This window comes from Danio rerio, chromosome 8 (assembly GCF_052040795.2).
Source record: "Danio rerio strain M-AB ecotype USA chromosome 8, GRCz13ab, whole genome shotgun sequence".
NCBI lineage: Eukaryota > Metazoa > Chordata > Actinopteri > Cypriniformes > Danionidae > Danio > Danio rerio.
This window is the reverse complement of record NC_141028.1, coordinates 5,965,001-5,987,500: the sequence shown is the minus strand read 5'-3', so window position 1 is coordinate 5,987,500 and position 22,500 is coordinate 5,965,001. Positions and strand designations below refer to the sequence as shown.

Below are 22,500 nucleotides of genomic sequence, written 5' to 3'. Positions count from 1 at the left end.
ATTCCTTGCGTTTTCAGATGATTAAAATGAGATTCAGCCCTTAGTCAGACCATTCTGATTTGAATAATTTTTTACTACCTTTTGTACACCTGTAATCAAAGCTGCACATCCCCCATCATGCTTCAGTGATGCCGAGTCAAAACAACACAATTGCTGGGTCTTTCGTAGGCATTTTTTGGATTAAATTAACCTAATATTTAAGAAAAATAACTAATTATTGGGTAAAAAAAAAAAACTAATTTATAGGGTTAAAAATAATAACCAAAATACTTGAGTTAATTTAACCCCTGATGTGTTCTGCCCCATATTTACCCAGCAGTAGGGTTAAAAAAAACCCCAATTTGTGTAGTTTTTAACCAGTGTAGGTAATATTTAAGGTAATTTATGCCAATATTACAATAATCAAACCTCATTGTTAAAGATGATATTTGGACAATATGTGCTGTACATTTACAGCTACTAATTTTAGAAAAGTGTGTCATATTTAGCATTTACACCAATATTATAATGACCAAACCCCATTTTTAAAGATGTAATTTGGACAATACATTTACAGCTAGCGATGTCAGATTATAAGGTAAGCTACACGAATATAATAATGATCAATTTGGACAATATGTGCGGCACATAAACACCTAGGGATGCCATAAAATATGGGTTATTGTAAAGGCTCTCTGCTCAGTCCAGCACAGTCCACAAGAGGGAGCACGTGTTAGCGTTTAACCACAGCTGTCCATTCAGAATTTCAAATCATGCATTGATCGCACAATCCCATAACATTTATGTCTTTTTATTTTCCGTCTAGGAATGCAAGAGCGCTTACATTTAGAGCTTCTTTAAGAGAAAACACCTTCAGCAAACAACCTCTGCGTGTTCAAGATAAAGAACTAACAAACATTCCTGGCATTTGTTGAAATTCCACACATTACAGCGGCGTGGATCTCTTTATTTATCTCACACAAAAACTAACTAGACGTGCACCTTTTACGCATTCTCGAGCATACTGTTTAGCAGTTGTTTTGTTTGTTATATCACAGTTGGGATCTGCTAACATATTTGAATAGCTCAATAGCACTTTTATGCTTTTAATTTAGCATTATTTAATCAAGCTTTAATCTTGATTATTTACAAGGACACTAAATAAATTAACTACGCATTCACGCGTTTGGTGTTTATTCCATTCGCATGCCACTTTCTCTGCATTTCTTGCATGCATAACGCGTTATTGAGCTAAAGTTGCAAAATCTCATTATATATGGCTCTTATTAATGATATGTAATGATTTCGGCGTTTTACGCATCAAACATCTGGCGATGCGCATTGGCTGCTCGTTGTTCTCCTTCCACTTCCCAGACGTTATTGATCAACCCGTTACGTCAGTATTGATAACTTTACCAAACCCAAAATCAAGTGCAATCCCGGGAGCTGCACTAATGCATCTATATATGCATCTATATTCTTGTTCATATCGCATCCTCCGGCTCCGGCGCGCTGCGCGTCCCATCTAGTTTCCCACAACTGTTATTTTCCTAACATTTTTTTTCCCATGTGGAGTGTAATCGTCAACGCTGTTTAACGGGGGGAATCCAGCCCATATATTTATTGTAGCCGCTCTTGAATATTGTGCTCAAGATGGCCGCCGATGTGGGATCGATGTTTCAATATTGGAAGAAATTTGATCTCCGGCGGCTTCAGGTTGGTCTTATTTCTCACCTTTTTCACACGATGCGATGCCGTATGCTGTTGTGCACCTTGCATTTCGTGCGTTTTGTGTTTTGGCGACTTTATAGGGACGGGATGGTGGTGTTGCATTGATAGTTATTAGTAATTGATCCTCTTCTGCCTTTTGTTCGGTTCAATCATTGATCAGGAGCGCGCAAGAGCAGCGCTAGTAGCCTCGCGCACACTAACGCGCTTTAACATCACATTCAACGCTATTTTAACGCTTATTCCACCAGCTTTGCTGGAAACGGAAACTTTTAATGCCTCTCCGACTTGTGGACTTTAACTTTTTATCAGGCTAATGTGTTTTATTCTAATAGAAATAGTGAACGGCGGCGCGCGCGCGGCTCATGCTGTAAAGTGCCGGTTTGTGATTCACCTCAGACTTTATCAAACAAACAGCTCGTGTATTTTACCCCATTTAACGTTGATTATGTGTATATGTTTCTCGCGTTTTGACTTTATCAGTGAGCTTTAGTGTAATTATGACGCGGATACCAATTCCTTCAGAGTTTCTGTACTGGAAAGTTTATGGTTTTAATATTGACGTCTGTATTTATTACAGCAAGACTTAATAGGGAATACTGGTGTTATTGAATGCGAGGTTAATGTATGCGTGTTTACTTGAATATACTCCTATGTTGTTGTGTTATTCTCTGCATGTGGTCTTGGCAGGCTGTGCACGTTGTAATCATTAATAGTGGAACAATATGTTGTATCTTAATATCCAAGTGCTCATTCGATGTACAGTTGGGATAAACTTCATTTTTGTCAAGTTGTAAACCGGCTCGTGGTGTTTGTGTGGGTTTGACGAATCAGTGCTAGCATGTATCGACTTTGTTTTCACAGACGGCGTCAGGGTCAATGTCAAATAGGAATCTCCGAGAGCGAAATCTTAAACATTGTAATGTTAAACATGTAAGGCAGGATGTTGAAAATGTAATGTCTGTATTCACATTGATTTCAATATGTTTTTGAAAAACTTTAATTACAATAGTGTACTAATATATGCTGGATTTTGCCCTATCTTGTGTAAAAAGGATTGTTTTCTATGTTTCATAACAATGTTTTCAGTCATACATTTAAAATATTTAGTAGACATTTCATATATATTAGATATATTTTCATATATTTTTAGATACTTTTGTATTTATATATGTATTATGTAAATGTATAGGTATACACATTGATAATAGATTGATAAATAGATAGATAGATGTGTATGTATGCATTTGTATGTATACATTTGTTTACACACATATATATATATATATATATATATATATATATATATATATATATATATATATATATATATATATATATGCATTATCAACCTATATTCACAAATAGATAGATAATGCATATCGACAATATAGGCATGTTAATACAAAGGGCTGTCATTTTTGGAATATGTAAATTGCCAAATATAATCTTGCTCTTGTTTATATGTTCATGTTTAATATTGCTGGACATGATAACTATGCTCCGGTTTCATTCCAGCCAGTATGTACGCTCCATTCACACCGCTTTCCGACGCGTCAAAACCAGAACGCTCGCTGACTGCTCGCGCTTCTCGGACTGTGTAATTGCATTCCCTGCTAATGTTTGTAAATCAGCCTCGGCCAGCGCAAGGGCACAGACTCAGCCTTATGATTGATGTTCTGTAACATAAGAAATGACAAGAGCATGCCAAGCCAAGCCGGAGAGGAATCAGATCTGTCTGTGTGTGTGTGTGTGTGTGTGTGTGTGTGTGTGTGTGTGTGTGTGTGGCCGATTGTTATTCAAGCCTTTCCAAAGAAGGGCTCCTCATGTAGGCTGTTGTTGGAGGGTCTCTCTCATGTTTTTAGTTTATCCTGAATGCAGAGCGACGACAGCACGCGTCGGGTCCATATTGAGGTTATCCAAACTGTGAACCTGTTCATGGACAGGCAGAGCAAACATGTTTTCAGGGAGAGCTCATCTGGACAAATATCAGATGGTTATTGTCTGGACTGTGCTCAGAATATTTCTGCTGGGGTGATAAATCAGAGAGCTGCTCGGACGAGTCACCAGATTGAGGAGATGAAATGTTAAGGTGTAGAACTACACAATAGTGGGGATAAATATATATATATATATATATATATATATATATATATATATATATATATATATATATATATATATATATATGCGATATTTGTTGATGAGTGTTGTGATTGATAATTCTTACAATATAACTAACTCACAAGATGTTATTTTCAGCATTTTAAAGGAATATTTATTTGTTATGATCACACACTCAAGGATTTTTGCTACTTGGTCAAAGTGCATATTTAAAATGAGCTTAATCAACTCAATTCTTGATATTTTTTTGCGACAACTTAATCGCTTTATGTTCAATGAACTTAAATTTGTAAAAACAATTAAGTTAACTTAATCGATTTGTTTTGGAACAACATGCATATTTTTTTTTACAGTGTACTAAATAAACAGACAACATATATTTTTCTGAGCTAAATAAATAAATAAATGACATCCAGGGATAAACATTTAGACTTTAAAACACCACAAATGACTGAACACCTCTGATTCTTATTGGCTGTTGCCAGTTGTCTTCTCTTTTGTCTCCCAGCATTAGTGTTTACTTTCAGCTCTAGGTTCAGCTAACAGCACCTAGTAAAGGCCTCATCTGTTTGGTCAGATTCAACCTAGACTGTTAAAAAATCCCAGTTGCCTTAAATTTTTAAGCTGAATCAAATTAACCGTATGAGTCCATTGAACTTATATTATGTTAAACTGACTTAAAACAGCTTGCGTAACTTATCAAATTAAGTTAGAACATGATTAACTACAAAGCACCAGAACAGCCGACACAGAAACAGTTTCTTCCCTCCAATCCATTTCATGAACACTTAATGATAATAATTATGAAACAAACATCACTACACTTTTTATACACTTATTTAACAACACACTTTACAAGCCAATTTGCACATAACAGCTGCACATGTAGTGTTGTATATAGTAATATAGCTCTACATACACTTGTCAGTTTGTATATTTCACTACTTACTTCTATTTTTAGATCTGTTTTTTGTCCTGTCTCTGTATTTCTGTTGCATTGTAGAAGCTCTGTCACGAAAATAAATTCCTCGTATGTGTGAACATACCTAGCAATAAAGCTCTTTCTGATTCTCAACTTAGTTAAACAAGTTACTTTGAACTAAAGGCATGCTGTCATGACTAATTGATCATATCATTTTTTTACAGTGTACAAAAAATATATTTAACTTATTGCATTTCTCTGCGATATCGATATTGCATATACTGTACTACCTGTATTATTGTGATAAAGATACATTTTTCAATATTTTGTGCAGCACTATTAAGATTCAAGACTGAGAAGCACACTGATTGATTGCTCATCTACACTTAAAAGGGACTTTTGATACTTGTTTGAACTACTTATATAAATGAGTTGAAGCAGCACAATTCCAAATGTTTTTAGGGGCAACTTAATTGTTTTATGTTCAGTCCACTTACAGTACATTTGTTAAGTTAACCTAATTGATTTGTGTTGGGACAGCATGCAACAGAAATTGTGTGGAACCCAGCACAACGTTTTTTTACAGTGTACTACTTAATAAACAGACAACATATATTTTTCTGAGAAAAGTAAATTAAAAATAATCTATATATCAAGGTGTAAACATTTAGACTTTCACACATCACGAATGACTGAAAACCTCAGCAGAAAATCTGATTCTTCTTGGCTGTTGTCAGTTGTCTTCTCTTTTGTCTCCCAGCATTAGTGTTTACTTTCAGCTCTAGGTTTAGCTAACAGCGCTATACTAGAGGGGCGGGATGAAAATTGTTAAGGCTTTATCTGATTGGTCAGATTTAGATAAACCATCTATGCAAGCAGCCCTCAAATGCGTGACACATAATATATTTATTTATCACACTTTCTTTGCGATATCGATTTTGCGTGTACTGTAGTATTATCGTGATAAGGATAGATTTTTCAATTATTGTGCAGCACTATTAAGATTCTAGACTAAGAAACACATTGATTGATTTATTGCTCATCTACACACAAAAACTGACTTTTGATACTCCTTTAAACGACTTGTTTAAAATGAGTTGAAATCGCACAATTTTAAATGCTTTTTTGAGGGACAACTTAATTGTTTTGTTCAATCCACTTAATTTGTAAAAAAATAAAATACAATTCTGTTGGGACAACATGAAGCAATTGTGTGGAACCCAGAATTTTTTTTTAGTGTACAAAATAAACAGGCAACTTATATTTTTCTGAGCTAAGTAATTAAAAAACAAAAACAAAAAAACAAAAAAAACAAAACAATATATATATATATATATATATATATATATATATATATATATATATATATATATATATATATATATATATATATATATATATATATATATATATATATATATAAATATATATATATATATATATATATATATATATATATATATATATATATATTTAATATATATATATATATATATATATATATATATATATATATATTTAATATATATATATATATATACATATATATATATATATATTTAATATATATATATATATATATATATATATATATATATATATATATATATATAAATATATATATATATATATATATATATATATATATATATATATATATAAATATATATATATATATATATATATATATATATATATATATATATATATATAAATATATATATATATATATATATATATATATATATATATATATATATATATATATATATATATATATATATATATATATTATATTAAATTAGGTGTAAACCTTCAGACTTTAAAATACCACGAATGACTAATAACCTTGGTGGAAATTCTGATTCTTCTTGGCTGTTGTCAGTTTTCTTCTCTATTGTCTCCCAGCATTAGTGTTTATTTTTAGGTTCAGCTAACAACACTATACTGGAGAGGCGGGATGAAGATCGTAAAGACCACATCTGATTGGCCAGATTTGGATAAACAATCTATACATGATGCAACACACAAATGTGTGGGCTCTAAAATATATTTAAATGATTGCACTCTCCTGTGACACTGATATTGCATAAACTCACCAATATCGTGATAACGATAAATCTTTTGATATTCTGTGCAGCACTATTAAGATTCAAGACTGAGAAGCACATTGATTAATTGCTTATCTACGCTCAAAAAGGGACTTTTAAACTTGTTTAAACTACTTAATTACAATGAGTTGAAACAGGCGGTTCATTCCGCTGTGGCGACCCCAGATTAATAACGGGACTAAGCCGAAAAGAAAATGAATGAATGAATGAAACAGCACTATTCAAAATGTTTTTTGAGGGACAACTCAATTGTTTTATGTTCAATCCACTAAATTAGTAAAAACAAATAAGATAACTTAATCGATTTGTGCTGGGACAACATAAAGGAATTGTATGGAGCGTTTTCTACAGGGTAAATATTAAACATTTTTAATGCAATGTAAAAAATGCTGGGTTTCACACAATACTTTCATGTCGTCCCAACACAAATCGATTAAGTTAGCTTAACAAATATAAGTGGATTGAACATAAAACAATTAAGTTGTTCCTTAAAAACATCAAGGTTTGTTGTTTCAACTCCTTTTAAATAAATAGTTTGAACAAGCAGCAAAAATCTATATTTTTTGGCTACGTGGAGGAGTCGGGGTTGTCTTATTATGGTATAGCAGAGGCTTTTGTTTAAAAAATTCATTCATTCATTCACTTTCCTTCGGTTTAGTCCCTTATTTATCAAGGGTCGGCACAGTGAAATAAACCACAAACTGTTCTAGTATATGTACATACACAGCGGATGCCCTGCCAGCCGCAACCCTGTACTGGGAAACCCCCATACAGTCTCACATTAACCCACACACTCATACACTATGCACCTATATCGCATGTATTTGGACCATGGTGAAGCCCACGCCAACAGGGAAAGAACATGCAAGCTCCTCACAGAAATCAGACTCAAACCAGTGACCTTTTTGCTGCGAGGCTAACCATTGAGCCACTGTGCCAGTCTGTTTTAAAAAAAAAGTCCTATTTCAAATGACAGATTTCTTTCAGTGTGCATTCATACAAGTCTTTTAGTTGTCATTGTTTAATCTGCTTCGAGTTAACCAGTCTAAATCCATCTGTCATTATGAATCAATCGCTAAAAAGTCTGTTTGACTACAGCGGACGCAGCGCAGCCGCAGCCTTGTGTTATTTCTCATGAATCCTCTCGGCTCAATATACGAATCGCACACATTTGCACATCCGAGTTTTTCTTTGTTTCAGGAGTTAGTCTAGGTCACACCTGGTTCAGGTTATTGATGTGCTCACCTGCAGCCGCTGACAGTTCAAGTCATATTTAATGCGACGTGAATGCAGCCACCAAACGCTTCCACAGCATCTTTCATTTCCAAAACACAGACTCGCATGTGGGTGGAAGCGAAAGAAGATTGCGTTTTTGAACCTTTCGTGGCCAGTTCCCACATCTAGCATGTGATTTTTAGGTTTGTAGAATGCATGTGAGAAAGCAAACGTTTTCATGAGGGTGCTTCCAATATGTGTCATTTCATTTTAAAGGGAGAGAAATAAAAACTCTCATATAAACGTCACTCGTTCTAAACCTGTTTGAGTTGATTTTTTCTGGAGGATATACTGAGGAATGCTGTAAAAAAGAGCCATTGACTTCTCTAGTGTTTTATTTGTGCTTCTACTACTGCTTTTCTCAGAATATATTGTCTTGGGTTTAATTTACAAGCATTTTTTGGGGTGAACTATTGTGTTAATGGTTGTGCTTGTTATTTGGTTCCCATTTTATATGCAACTCTTGCATTTTCCAGACTGTGCTAAAATGTGTTGATTGAATTTGTGTAAGACCCCCTAGTTAGTTAGTCATGAAATGTTCATGTTTTCTCACGAAATGTTCGTCAGAAACTTATCAAAGTAGAATCAAAGCTGTAGGCATACAATTCACTGGATTATTATCAACTTGCATGAAGTCTAAAGTCGCTGTAAAAGTGAGTTGTGAGGTTTAGTTGAAGAAAACATGCATTCAAAAAACAGAGATTTGTGCTGCTTGTTCAAACTACACTGTAAAAATATCTGTAAATTAGCAGTTTTACATATTTTGTGATTCATGTTTTAATTTTTTCCCTGTTTTTTTCTGTTTTTGAATTGCATTATGGGAGCTTGATCTTTCTTTCAACAACTTTGAACCTTGAAAAGTTTGAAAAAGGGACTTTTATTGACATTTCTAATTGTTTGCAGTGATATATTGTGTGAGTTAGTGTTGTATGTTACGCTACAGAAACCTTGTAATAAACTGTAAGCACTTTTTTGCCATTTCGCAGTCTTATTTCTCTATTTAGAGCAGTGATCAACATCCCATAATGCAATTAAATAAATGGAAAAACTTGTTGGACACAAAATACGGAGAGTGTATAAAGTAAAATGAGCTGAAACAACACAACTCTTAAATGTTTTTGTGGGGACAACTTAATTGTTTTCTGTTTAATCCACTTAATTTTGTAAAAACTAATAAGTTAACTTAATTCCTTTCCAACACAAATGTATTGTGTGGCACCCAGCAACTCTTGCATTTTCCAGACTGTGCTAAAATGTGTTGATTGGATATGTGTAAGACCCCTAGTTGGTTAGTCATGAAATGTCCATGTTTTCTCATGAAATGTTCGTCAGAACCTTATGATGCAACAGAATCAAAGCTATAAGCATGAAATTCAGTGGATTATTATTATTAATATTATTATTATTATTATCAGCTTGCATGAAATCTAAAGTCTTGCAAACACTGTAAAAGTGAATAGTGAGGTTTAGTTGAAGAAAACATGCAGTCAAAAAAACAGAGATTTGTGCTGCTTGTTCAAACTACACTGTAAAAATATCTGTATATTAGCAGTTTTACGTATTTTGTGATTCAGGTTTTTTATGCTGTTTAATTGCATTATGGGAGCTTGATCTTTCCTTTAACAACTTTTTGACCTTGAAAAGTTTAAAAAAGAGACTTTTATTGACATTTATAATAGTTTGCAGTGATATATTGTGTAGGTTAGTGTTGTATATTACGCTACAGAAACCTTGTAATAAACTGTAAGCACATTTTACAGACTTATTTCTCTATATAGAGTAGTGATCAACATCCCATAATGCAATTAAATAAATGGAAAAATTTGTGGAAGACAAAATACGGAGAGTGTATAAAGTAAAATGAGCTGAAACAACACAACTCTTGAGCTTTTTCGAGGGGGCGGAGGGGGGGGGGGACTTAATTGTTTTCTGTTAAATCCACTTAATTTTGTAAAAACTAATAAGTTAACTTAATTCCTTCATGTTTTCCCAACACAAATGGATTGTGTGGCACCCAGCAACTCTTGCATTTTCCAGACTGTGCTAAAATGTGTTGATTGGATATGTGTAAGACCCCTAGTTGGTTAGTCATGAAATGTCCATGTTTTCTCTTGAAATGTTCGTCAGAACATTATTTTGCCTTATGATGCAACAGAATCAAAGCTGTAAGCATGAAATTCAGTGGATTATTATTATTAATATTATTATTATTATTATTATCAGCTTGCATGAAGTCTAAAGTCTTGCAAACACTGTAAAAGTGAATAGTGAGGTTTAGTTGAAGAAAACATGCAGTCAAAAAAACAGAGATTTGTGCTGCTTGTTCAAACTACACTGTAAAAATATCTGTATATTAGCAGTTTTACATATTTTGTGATTCAGGTTTTTTATGCTGTTTAATTGCATTATGGGAGCTTGATCTTTCCTTTAACAACTTATTGACCTTGCAAAGTTTGAAAATGAGACTTTTATTGACATTTATAATAGTTTGCAGTGATATATTGTGTAGGTTAGTGTTGTATATTACGCTACAGAAACCTTGTAATAAACTGTAAGCACATTTTACAGACTTATTTCTCTATATAGAGTAGTGATCAACATCCCATAATGCAATTAAATAAATGGAAAAATTTGTGGAACACAAAATACAGAGAGTGAATGAACTAAAGTAAAATGAGCTGAAACAACACAACTCTTGAGCTTTTTCGAGGGGGCGGTGGGGGGCAACTTAATTGTTTTCTGTTAAATCCACTTAATTTTGTAAAAACTAATAAGTTAACTTAATTCCTTCATGTTTTCGTAACACAAATCGATTGTGTGGCACCCAGCAACTCTTGCATTTTCCAGACTGTGCTAAAATGTGTTGATTGGATATGTGTAAGACCCCTAGTTGGTTAGTCATGAAATGTCCATGTGTTCTCACGAAACGTTTGTTTAGAAACTTATTTTACTTCATGATGCAACAGAATCAAAGCTGTAAGCATGAAATTCAGTGGATTATTATTATTATTTTCAGCTTGCATGAAGTTTAAAGTCTTGAAAACACTGTTAATTTAATAGTGAGAGTTCGTTAAAGAAAACATACAGTCAAAAGAAAACATGCTCTCAGAAAACAGAGATTTGTGCTGCTTGTTCAAACTACACTGTAAAAATATCTGTATATTAACAGTTTTACATATTTTGTGATTCATGTTTTTATTTTTTCCCTGTTTATTTATTTTTTGGAATTGCATTATGGGAGCTTGATCTTTCCTTTAACAACTTTGAACCTTGAAAAGTTTGAAAAGGGGACTTTTATTGACATTTCTAATAGTTTGCAGTGATATATTGTGTGGGTTTGTGTTGTATATTACGCTACAGAAAACTTGTAATAAACTGTAAGCACTTTTTCTGTTATTTTACAGACTTTTTTCTTTATATAGAGCAGTGATCAACCATAATGCAATTAAATAGATGGAAAAACTTGTGGAACACAAAATACGGAGAGTGTATAAAGTAAAATGAGTAAACTGAACACAATTCCTAAGTGTTTTTGGGGGGACTAATTAATTGTTTTCTATTTAATCCACTTAATTTTGTTAACTTAATTCCTTCATGTTTTCCCAACACAAATCGATTGTGAACCTGACTTTCTTTTCAGTGAATGCTATAAAACAGAGCCATTGACTTTGTATCGTCTGTAGTATTTTATATGCTAAAATACTGTACATAAAATATGTTTGATGATATATTGTTTGGGTTGGTGTTGTATGTTACGCTACAAAAACCTTATAGTAAACTGCCAGAACAAGTTATTTTACATAATTTTGTCTCTCTATATTATGTCTTATACATTATATTAATTCAGACTGCAAAAATGATCAAACATCTCCTAACAACTACCTGACAAAAGTCTTGTCGCTAATCCAAGTTTTAGAAACAACAAATAATAACTCGACTTCTAGTGGATCATTTGGTATCAGAGATGGCTTATATGAAAGGCAAAGGCCTCTAGATTACATTTTTATGACCAAAACAAAATATGATCATGCCTTGATTTTGAATATTTAATAAGCACAGTAAGGCCTGACTTTGAAGGAGCGCTATCCTGCTGAAGAATTTGCCCTCTCCTGTGGTTTGTAATGTAATGATCAGGCTGTCAATGTTGCCGTCCACTCTGCAGATCTCTCACACACCCTCATACTAAATGTAACCCCAAACCATGATTTTTTTTCACCAAACTTGACTGATTTCTGTGAGAATCTTGAGTCCATGTGGGTTCCAGTAGGTCTTCTGCAGTATTTGTGATGATTGGACTGCAGTTCAACAGATGATTCATCACTTTTCCAAATGATCAACTAAGTCAAGTTGTTATTTGTTGCTCTTACAACAGAAATCACAGACAACACTTGTCAGGTAGTGTAGTGGTCTGGCAACAGTCTAATCAATGCAGTTTAGTGTAATTTGAACAATGCAGAGTCTCATATGTGATAGGTAGAAAATTTGATTAATGAACATAAAATTAAAGCATCCACACTTTCTCAAAAGCTTTACGTTAACAGTGGTTACTTTTAAGGTTAGCACGTCATAAGTATCCATGTACGCAGTCTCTTAACTTGACTGCCGTATATTAGTTTTTCTTTGTCTTTATCTCTTCTTTGTCGACTTTTGATGTTGAAAATTCAACTCTACAGTTTAACAAAGTGACTTTGATTTACTAGTTAAGGATAATATAATGTATGAGAAATAATATATAGAGAAATAAGTGTAAAATAACTGAAAATGTGCTGCCAGTTTATTACAAGGTTTCTGTAGCGTAGTATACAACACCAACTCAATAATATATCACTTTAAACTAGTAAAAAATGTTTATAAAAGTAACTTTTTAAACTTTTCATGGTTAAAAGTTGTTGGAAGAAAGATCAAGCTCCCATAATGCAATTCAAAAGCAGAAGTACTCCCTGCCACCTGCCATCAGAAACATTGGCTGCGTCCGAAACCGCCTACTACTCAGTAGGTACTGCATTTGAATTTAAACGTACTACTCGGCCGTTAGAAAAGTATGTTCTATACAGTATGAACGTGAAAAGTATGAATGGAATTCGGACGTACTACGTCCGTCATTTTGTCACGGTCACGTGACCTACCTGCGTCAATTGCGTCGCTTTACTCCCATCAAAGAGCTTAGAATGACCAAGAGGTGACACTCAATAGAACGTTCCATTGCAACAGCAGCGCTCAGCAACAGCCCTTGATTCCGCCATTTTGGAGTGAAAGTGATCGGCCGTCCATTAGATCTCATTACTTTTGCAATGGCAAGCAGCTGCTTTGTTTTTTATTTACCTATTTAAAAAGCGTATTAAAGCTGAGATACAACCTAAAAGACGACAATACAACACTTTTATTATCACAATCATCAGCACTTCTAACAGTTTATTTTACAGACTTATAATATGCTGTTGTTCTATTGGAGTTTTAATTCCAAAATGGCCGCCACGCCCTCTAGTGGTTGTTTCCCAAATTACACGAGTGTCGCCTCTTGGTCATTCTAAGCTCTTTGCTCCCATTCATGAATTCGCTCGCGGGGCATCAGGGGATAGCGCAGCATACTGATTTTCGAATTCTATGAATTCGGACGTACTACTCGGCTCGCATACTGATTTTAGCGTACTATACAGTATGGAAGTATGCGGTTTCGGATGCAGCCATTGACTCCCTCACACTGTTCATTATTATTATTATTATTATTATTAACATTAACATTAATATTAATATTAATCTTTATATTAATACTACTACTACTACTACTACTAATAATAATAATAATATCAATTAAACGAAAAAAATACATGAATCACAAAATATGGAAAACTGCTAATTTACCAAAAATTTTACAGCGTGTCCCTTTAAATCTAGTTAAATTAAGGAGCACATTCACGTTTTGGGACATGTGAAGTTTTTAAAATATTTACGAGACATCGCTGTTAACTCATTTATGAATCTAGTCAGACGCTGGTTATTGCACGCTGTGATAGTCTTTGTTATTCTCCCTTGTGGCCCCTGCGGGACGCCGTGTCCCCCGAGGGCCCCTCACCCACTCTTGAACTTGGACTCCATTGAGATCCACAGATCAGGATGAGCGAGGCAGATGAGGGAAAAACACATTCTGCGCCACCTTTAGTGCAGTTAAAACCTGAGGTGTAACAGTGCTTCAAGATGTTTTATTTTTTTAATTTTATCATTCGTCTTTGGCGAGACCCTCTTGAATGGAGTGCTTGTGTTGATCATTGGATGAATAAGTTTATTAGTGGGGGGATTCTTCATAAGAGGGAATATTTGCCATAGTCTTGTCTTGATTTGAGTGGGTTTTCAGTGGTTTGTGATGAGATTCGCTCTCTGAAATGTTCAAATTAGTATATTAGCGTCACATATTGGTTTAATTTAAAGTTAATGATTAATTTGTGTCGTCTATAATATAAGAATATCAGAAAATGTGGCGTATTTTTGTTATTTTATGCAAGAAAAGACAAACTTTTAAAACAAACGTTACATTTGGTTTGCTTTTCGTTTGGAATTCTTCATAAGAGGGAATATTTGGCATCGTCTTGTTGATATTAGTTATAGCAATGTGAGCATTTGGTGGTTTATGGTAATATTCACTCACTGAAATGGTCAAATTAGTATATTAGCGTCACATATTGGTTTCATTTAAAGTTAATGATTAATTTGTGTTTTCAATAATAAAAGAATATCTGAAAATGTGGCGTATTTTTGTTTTTTATGCAAGAAAAGACAAGCTTTAAAAAATGTTTACATTTAATTTGCTTCTAGATTGGAATTCTTCATAAGAGGGAATATTTGCCATCGTCTTGTCTTAATATAAGTGGGTTTTCAGTGGTTTGTGGTGAGATTCGTTCACTGAAATGGTCAAATTAGTATATTAACGTCACATTTTGGTTTCATTTAAAGTTAATGATTAATTTGTGTCGTCTATAATATAAGAAAATCAGAAAATGTAGCATGTTTTTGTTATTTTATACAAGAAAAGACAAACTTTTAAAACAAACGTTACATTTTGTTTGCTTTTCGTTTGGAATTCTTCATAAGAGGGAATATTTGGCATTATCTTGTTGATATTAGTTATAGCAATGTGGGCATTTGGTGGTTTATGGTGATATTCACTCACTGAAATGGTCGAATTAGTATATTAGCGTCACATATTGGTTTCATTTAAAGTTAATGATTAATTTGTGTTGTCAATAATAAAAGAATATCTGAAAATGTGGCGTATTTTTGTTTTTTATGCAAGAAAAGACAAACTTTAAAAAAATATTACATTTTATTTGCTTCTAGTTTGGAATTCTTCATAAAAGGGAATATTTGCCATCGTCTTGTCTTAATATAAGTGGGTTTTCAGTGGTTTGTGGTGAGATTCGCTCACTCAAATGTTCAAATTATTATATTAGTGTCACATATTGGTTTCATTTAAAGTTAATGATTAATTTGTGTTGTCTATAATATAAGAATATCTGAAAATGTGGCGTATTTTTGTTATTTTATGCAAGAAAAGACAAGCTTTTAAAACAATTACGTTGTGTCTTGTGTTTGGGCACATTTATTGCATCTAAAACCTGAGGTGTATTAATGCTTCTTCTGGGAAGATGTTTTATTTTTAATTGTATCATTCATCTTTGGCGAGACCCTCTTGAATGGAGTGCTTGTGTTGATCATTGGACGAATAAGTTTATTAGTGGGGGGATTCTTCATAAGAGGGAATATTTGCCATAGTCTTGTCTTAATATAAGTGGGTTTTCAGTGGTTTGTGGTGAGATTCGTTCACTGAAATGTTCAAATTAGTATATTAACGTCACATTTTGGTTTCATTTAAAGTTAATGGTTAATTTGTGTTGTCAATAATATAGGAAAATCAGAAAATGTGGCATGTTTTTGTTATTTTATGCAAGAAAAGACAAACTTTTAAAACAAACGTTACATTTGGTTTGCTTATTGTTTGGAATTCTTCATTGGAGGGAATATTTGGCATCGTCTTGTTGATATTAGTTATAGCAATGTGAGCATTTGGTGATTTATGGTGATATTCGCTTGCTGAAATGGTCAAATTAGTATATTAGCGTCACATTTTGGTTTCATTTAAAGTTAATGATTAATTTGTGTTGTCTATAATATAAGAATATCTGAAAATGTGGCATATTTTTGTTTTTTATGCAAGAAAAGACAAACTTTAAAAAATATATTAAAATTTATTTGCTTCTAGTTTGGAATTCTTCATAAGAGGGAATATTTGCCATCGTCTTGTCTTAATATAAGTGGGTTTTTAGTGGTTTGTGATGAGATTCGCTCACTCAAATGCTCAAATTAGTATAGCACCACATTTTGGTTTCAATTAAAGTTAATGATTAATTTGTGTTGTCAATAATATAAGAATATCTGAAAATGTGGCATATTTTTGTTATTTTATGCAAGAAAAGACAAACTTTTAAAACAAATACTATATATTTTTTGCTTCTCGTTTGAAATTCTTCATTAAAGGGGATTTTTGGCATCGTCTTGTTGATATTAGTTATAGCAATGTGGGCATTTGGTGGTTTAAGGTGATATTCGCTCACTGAAATGGTCAAATTAGTATATTAGCGTCACATATTGGTTTCTTTTGAAGTTAAATGATTAAACTGTATTGTGTTGTCCAACAAACATATAATAATGTCTGAAAATGTGGCATCTGTTTGTTATTTTATTCAAAAAAGACAAGCTTTTAAAACAAATACGTTGTGTCTTGTGTTTGGGCACATTTATTGCATCTAAAACCTGAGGTGTATTAATGCTTCTTCCTGGAAGATGTTTTATTATTATTATTATTATTCGTCTTTAGCGAGACCCCCCTGAATGAAGTGCTTGTATTGACCATTGGACGAATAAGTTTAGTAGGAGAGGGGGGGTCTGCGTCTGACAGTTGATTTATGACCCTCTTTGTCTGTGTTGGTCTGTAGCGGAGCATCTGGCCGTGTCAGATGATGTTTTCGCTGGGGTCTGTGGCTTATGGCTGTCGCTTTGGTTGCTCTCAAATTACATCATTTCATACAGCAGTTCCTGCATTGCCATTAATCCTCAGAGGTGTTTCAGTCGTATTCCCTCATGAGCGAGTCTTGTGTTTGGAGTCTCGTTGGGAATTCTTCTTAAGAGGGAATATTTGCCATCGTCTTGTCTTGATATAAGTCATAGAGATGAGGTTTTTGCAGTGGTTTATGGTGATATTCGCTCACTGAAATGGTCAAATTAGTATATTAGCGTCACATATTGGTTTCAATTAAAGTTAATGATTAATTTGTGTTGTCAATAATATAAGAATATCAGAAAATGTTATTTTTAGATTATTTATGTTTATTTTTGTTATTTTATGTAAGAAAAGACAAACTTTTAAAACAAATATTACATTTGGTTTGCTTTTCGTTTGGAATTCTTCATTAGAGGGAATATTTGGCATTGTCTTGTTGATATTAGTTATAGCAATGTGGGATTTTGGTGGTTTATGGTGATATTCGCTCACTGAAATGGTCAAATTAGTATATTAGCGTCACATATTGGTTTCTTTTGAAGTTAATGATTAATTTGTAATGTCTATAATAAAAGAATATCTGAAAATGTGGCATATTTTTGTTATTTTATGCAAGAAAAGACAAACTTTTAAAACAAATCTTACATTTGTTTAGCTTCTCGTTTGGAATTCTTCATAAGAGGGAATATTTGTCATAATCTTGTCTTAATATACAGTTGAAGTCAGAATTATTAGCCCCCCTGAATTATTAGACCGCTTGTTTATTTTTTACCCAATTTCTTTTTAACGGAGAGAAGATTTTTTTAAACACATTTCTAAACATAATAGTTTTAAGTCATTTCTAATAACTGATTTATTTTATCTTTGCTATGATGACAGTTAATAATATTTGACTAGATATTTTTCAAGATACTTCCATACAGCTTAAAGTGACATTTAAAGGCTTAACTAGGTTAATTAGGTTAACTAGGCAGGTTAGGGTAATTAGGCAAGTTATTGTATAATGATGGTTTGTTCTGTAGATTATCGAGAAAAAAAAATAGCTTAAAGCGGCTAATAATTGTGTCCCTTAAATGGTGTTTAAAAAATTTAAAACTGCTTTTATTCTAGCCGAAATAAAACAAATAAGACTTTTTCCAAAAGAAAAAATATTGTCAGACATACTGTAAAAATTTCCTTGCTCATTATTCGGAAAATATTTAAAAAAGAAGAAAAAAAAATTTGAAGGGGGCTAATAATTCTGACTTTAACTAAAAGTGAGTTTTCAGTGGTTTGTGATGAAATTCGCTCACTAAAATGTTCAAATTAGTATATGAGCATCACCTATTGCTATTAAATGCCTTTATTGAATGTAATTGTGTTGTCTAAAAATTTATATATAAGCATGTCTGAAAATGTGGCATCCTTATGTTATTCATGCAAAGAAAAAAGTTTTGTGTACTCATTACTCTTATTTCAATTCAGGATTAATTAATTATAACAATTATATGCAATATGACTTGTTTTTAAATTAATTTTCAAATATATATACATTTATTTCAATTAAAGATGAAATAAAATCTGATTTTTTCACAATATCTCATTAATATTGCACACAAGCTTATATATGTGTTTTATTAATATATTTTTTAATCTCTCGTAAATGATAATGACCTTGTTTGCGGCGTTATAAAGCAAACCAGAGCTGAAAGCGACTGATGTTTCTCATTGAATGTGTTTCCTAAGCGATAGGACATGTCCTCGTAAGAACGGACGGCGGGCTCTTCTAACCTCATAAAAGAGATGACACAGAAATGCACGGGCTACAGGTTTTGGTGACCTTGGTTTCCACTGGGCTCAGGTCACATGGCCGTTGCCGTGGTAATAATTCACACCAGCCAGATGGCATTTCCGTGGGCGCTCATGGAAAGGACAGGCCAAAAGGTCCCCGCTAGTCTCTTTTAGGACACATCTGACCAATAGGGAGCAGGATAACAAGATCCCTGTGCAAACACACCGTCCTCTTTTGTCCCACAGCTTCGGTGACCAATATGGAAGCTGATGAAATCTGCAATTTAACAGTTTGATTTCTGTGTCGTAATCTGGTTGCGTTCCAGTTTGTCTTTCAAGTCACGTTTTCGCTGAAATGCAGTTTTGGTGTGTTTTCAAAACTTTCTCCTGCCCCAGTTTATAATGTGCGGAGATGCGGTGTGTACTGATATGGCGTGTACTAACTTTTGCAATGCTTGACCAATGCCTTTCAAATGTACGTCTTTAGATATTATTATTAATTATTATGTGTACTGTATATGTCTACTGTGTATGTCTGTTCAAACAAGCACCCAAACGGCAGACTTTCGATCCGCTTCAAATCGCGTGTACAGAATCCGTTTGGGAAACAGTGTCTGTTTATCACTATGGAGCGCGTCAGCTGACAGTCATTCATTTATTTTCTTGTCAGCTTAGTCCTTTATTAACCCGGGGTCGCCAGAGCGGAATGAACCGGCAACTTAAGGCTGATTTATACTTCTGCGTCAAACGTCGGCGTATGCTACGGCGCTGACGCATAGCCCTTCGCCGTGGCCATCGCCGTCACTGACGTGCACCTCTCAAAAAATGTAACTACACGTCGCAACGACGCGTAGCGTAAGCTCTGTGATTGGTCGGCTTGGTAGCGCTGACGAGTGGCGCGAGCGATTGTTTACAAGTGTGGAGTCCCGTGAAGGAGCTCCGGATGGAAAGTTTTATTTTGTGTTCACCTCATAGTTAAAGTTTTGCACGTCCTCCGGTTCCTGCCTCAAAATGAGTGAGTTTGAGCCACTTGTACATCCCGGAAGTGTTCAGGAAAACCAAAAAAGCAGAGAAGAAACTTGACACAGAGGAACATTTACACCTCACTGCCCACTAGCGTTTCGGAAGTGTTAATGCAGACCAACAGAGACAGCGCGCAGAAGTATAAATGCACAGCTACGCGCGTTGCCTGTGCCGTGGGTTACGCCGGTCACTTGACGCAGAAGTATAAATCAGGCTTTATCCAGTACGTTTTTTACGCAGTGGATGCCCTTCCAGCTGCAACCTATCACTGGGAAATCAGCTGACAGTCAAGCACCATTATATGACTGTTTTGAGGATTGCATAGGAGGGGTGACGACAACTGTAATGAAAAGGAAGGGGAATCGCACTTTTTTTAATATTTATTTCAAAAGCTGCGTCTCAAATCGCATACTTATGCACTATTCTACGCCATTTTGTAGTATAAATAGTGTAAGTAGCGCATTCACACTGAAAACTCTAACAATAATAAGTGCACTTTAATTACCCGGATGGTGCCTTCCTTCAGCCGCTAAAATGAAGTGTGTAATGATGGACACTTCACGCACTCAACGATCGCAGATTTGCTCGCGTAGCAGAAGGGGCGGAGCTATCGGGCGCACATGTTGAATAACTTTATTTATTTTGGATGGTGAAAGCAAAATTCTCCTACGAGAGTGATTATAGCGCCTCCTGATGGTGAATACGGATATTCTCACGGCAGGTATTATTTGATAATTCTGTTGTTATTTCACTGATCTGGCAACCGTCAAACGTCATTAGGGAAACGGTTTGAATTTCCGCTTAGTAAAAAAACATTAGTGTGCCATTTGGGACAACACTACATACATATACTATCCTGTTGAGTGTGTAAGTGCATAAGTACATAGTGCATAGTGTATAGTGTGCCATTTGGGACACAGCTAAAGTGTTTTTGTGCCTAAACAAAGCGAAAGCACAGAACAGAATCGCATTTAAAAGCAAGAGGCGGCCCCTGGTGGTTCGGCGGTATGGGTTGCCCATAGGGAGGATCGGCTCTTTAATGTTTCTTGCCACCCTTCAGAGAAACACTGAAAATACAGGAGAAGTACGGGAAAATACCTTTACGGGATGATAGCGGAATAGAACTGTAAAATACAGGAGAATCCCGGAAAAAACAGGAGGGTTGACGGGTATGCATTACATGAAGACAGAAATTAAATTTTTGAGGTGAATTATACCTTATAAATACAGCATGTGGCTCTTTCAACACCATTTGTTGGTGTCCATGTTGCTGAACAACATATGTAAAACAATGTGAAGACTTGTGCGGCCACCGTTGCTTCTCTCCTGAACTTGAAAATATGATTGGCCGAATCGTAGAAATGCTGGATTAGGATCGTCTAGCGGGTCGAATTGAGATCGCGATCTTTTTATGATTAATTGTGCAGCTCTAGTTGGAGCTAAGCTATGCTGGACAACGGCCCTCCAGGACTGAGTTTGGACACTCCTGGTTTAAGCCTGGTTTATACTTCTGCGTCAAGTGACCGGCGTAACCAATGGCGCATGCAATGCGCGTAGCTGTGCATTTATACTTCTGCGCACTGTCTCTGTTGGTCTGCATTAACACTTCCAAAACGCTAGTTGGCAGTGAGCTGTTAATGTGTCTCTGTGTTGAGTTTCTTCGCCTGTGTTTTGTTCTTTCTGAACGCTTCCAGGATGTACAAGTGGCTCAAACTCGCTCATTTTGAGGCAGGAACCGGCGGACGTGCAACAACTTTAACTATGAGGTAAACACAAAACAAAACTTTCCATCAGGAGCTCCTTCACGGGACTCCACACTTGTAAACAATCGCTCCATTGGGCTCTGGCCGCTCGCGCCGCTCTCGGTCCCGCCCAGACTCGTCAGCGCTACCAAGCCGACCAATCACAGAGCTTGCACTATGCGTCGTTGCGACGTGTATCTACATTTTTTGAGAGGTGCACGTCAGCGACGGCCACGGCGTAGAGCTATGCGTCAGCGCCGTAGCATACGAGTGCGCTTGACACAGAAGTATAAATCAGCCTTTAGAGTATCTCATCTTTATTTTTGTGTCCAGGCGATCGCATACAGCCTTAATAATATTCGGGTCTGTACCCCATGGAGGCCATTTCATGACTGTCTGCTTCATCAGCTGTTTTCTTTCTCCAAATAGGATTTCACTGCAATTAGTGGATCATTATCAAGCTGGAAATGAAGACTATTACCGCTGAAGTCCTTTCCAGAAGGAATGGCATAATGCAACTATGTTAATAGATTAAAGCATTCAAAATTCAATTAATTAAGACAATATTGCTAACAACTCTAAAAAAAAACGTGTCATAATCGCCTGAGAAAATCTGAATTTGAAGATCTATAAAGGGTGTCCACGTTCTCTCAAAAGCCGTAAGCTTGCCTTTTAACATATTTAAAAATCTTTCCCATAGCTAAACAGAAGGACATGTTATTGATCCACTGTGCAATAGATGGCCTTTCCACTTTCCTCCAGTACAAAGCTATT

General features: G+C 34.7%; 2 protein-coding genes across 2 annotated transcripts in view; both read left to right on the top strand.

Moving 5' to 3' along the window:
• rad9b (RAD9 checkpoint clamp component B) overlaps positions 1-1,695 on the top strand; it is a 122,917-nt gene extending 121,222 nt beyond the window's left edge. Inside the window, exon 13 of the mRNA XM_087263604.1 lies at positions 806-1,695. The gene's annotated coding sequence lies outside the window, so the exon portion shown is untranslated. The remainder of the gene's footprint in view (positions 1-805) is intronic.
• The window catches only part of cux2b (cut-like homeobox 2b), a 338,324-nt gene continuing 317,444 nt past the window's right edge, over positions 1,621-22,500 (top strand). Inside the window, exon 1 of the mRNA XM_087264087.2 lies at positions 1,621-1,695. Coding sequence (XP_087120213.1) covers positions 1,633-1,695 — 63 coding nt within the window. The 5' untranslated portion in view covers positions 1,621-1,632. The remainder of the gene's footprint in view (positions 1,696-22,500) is intronic.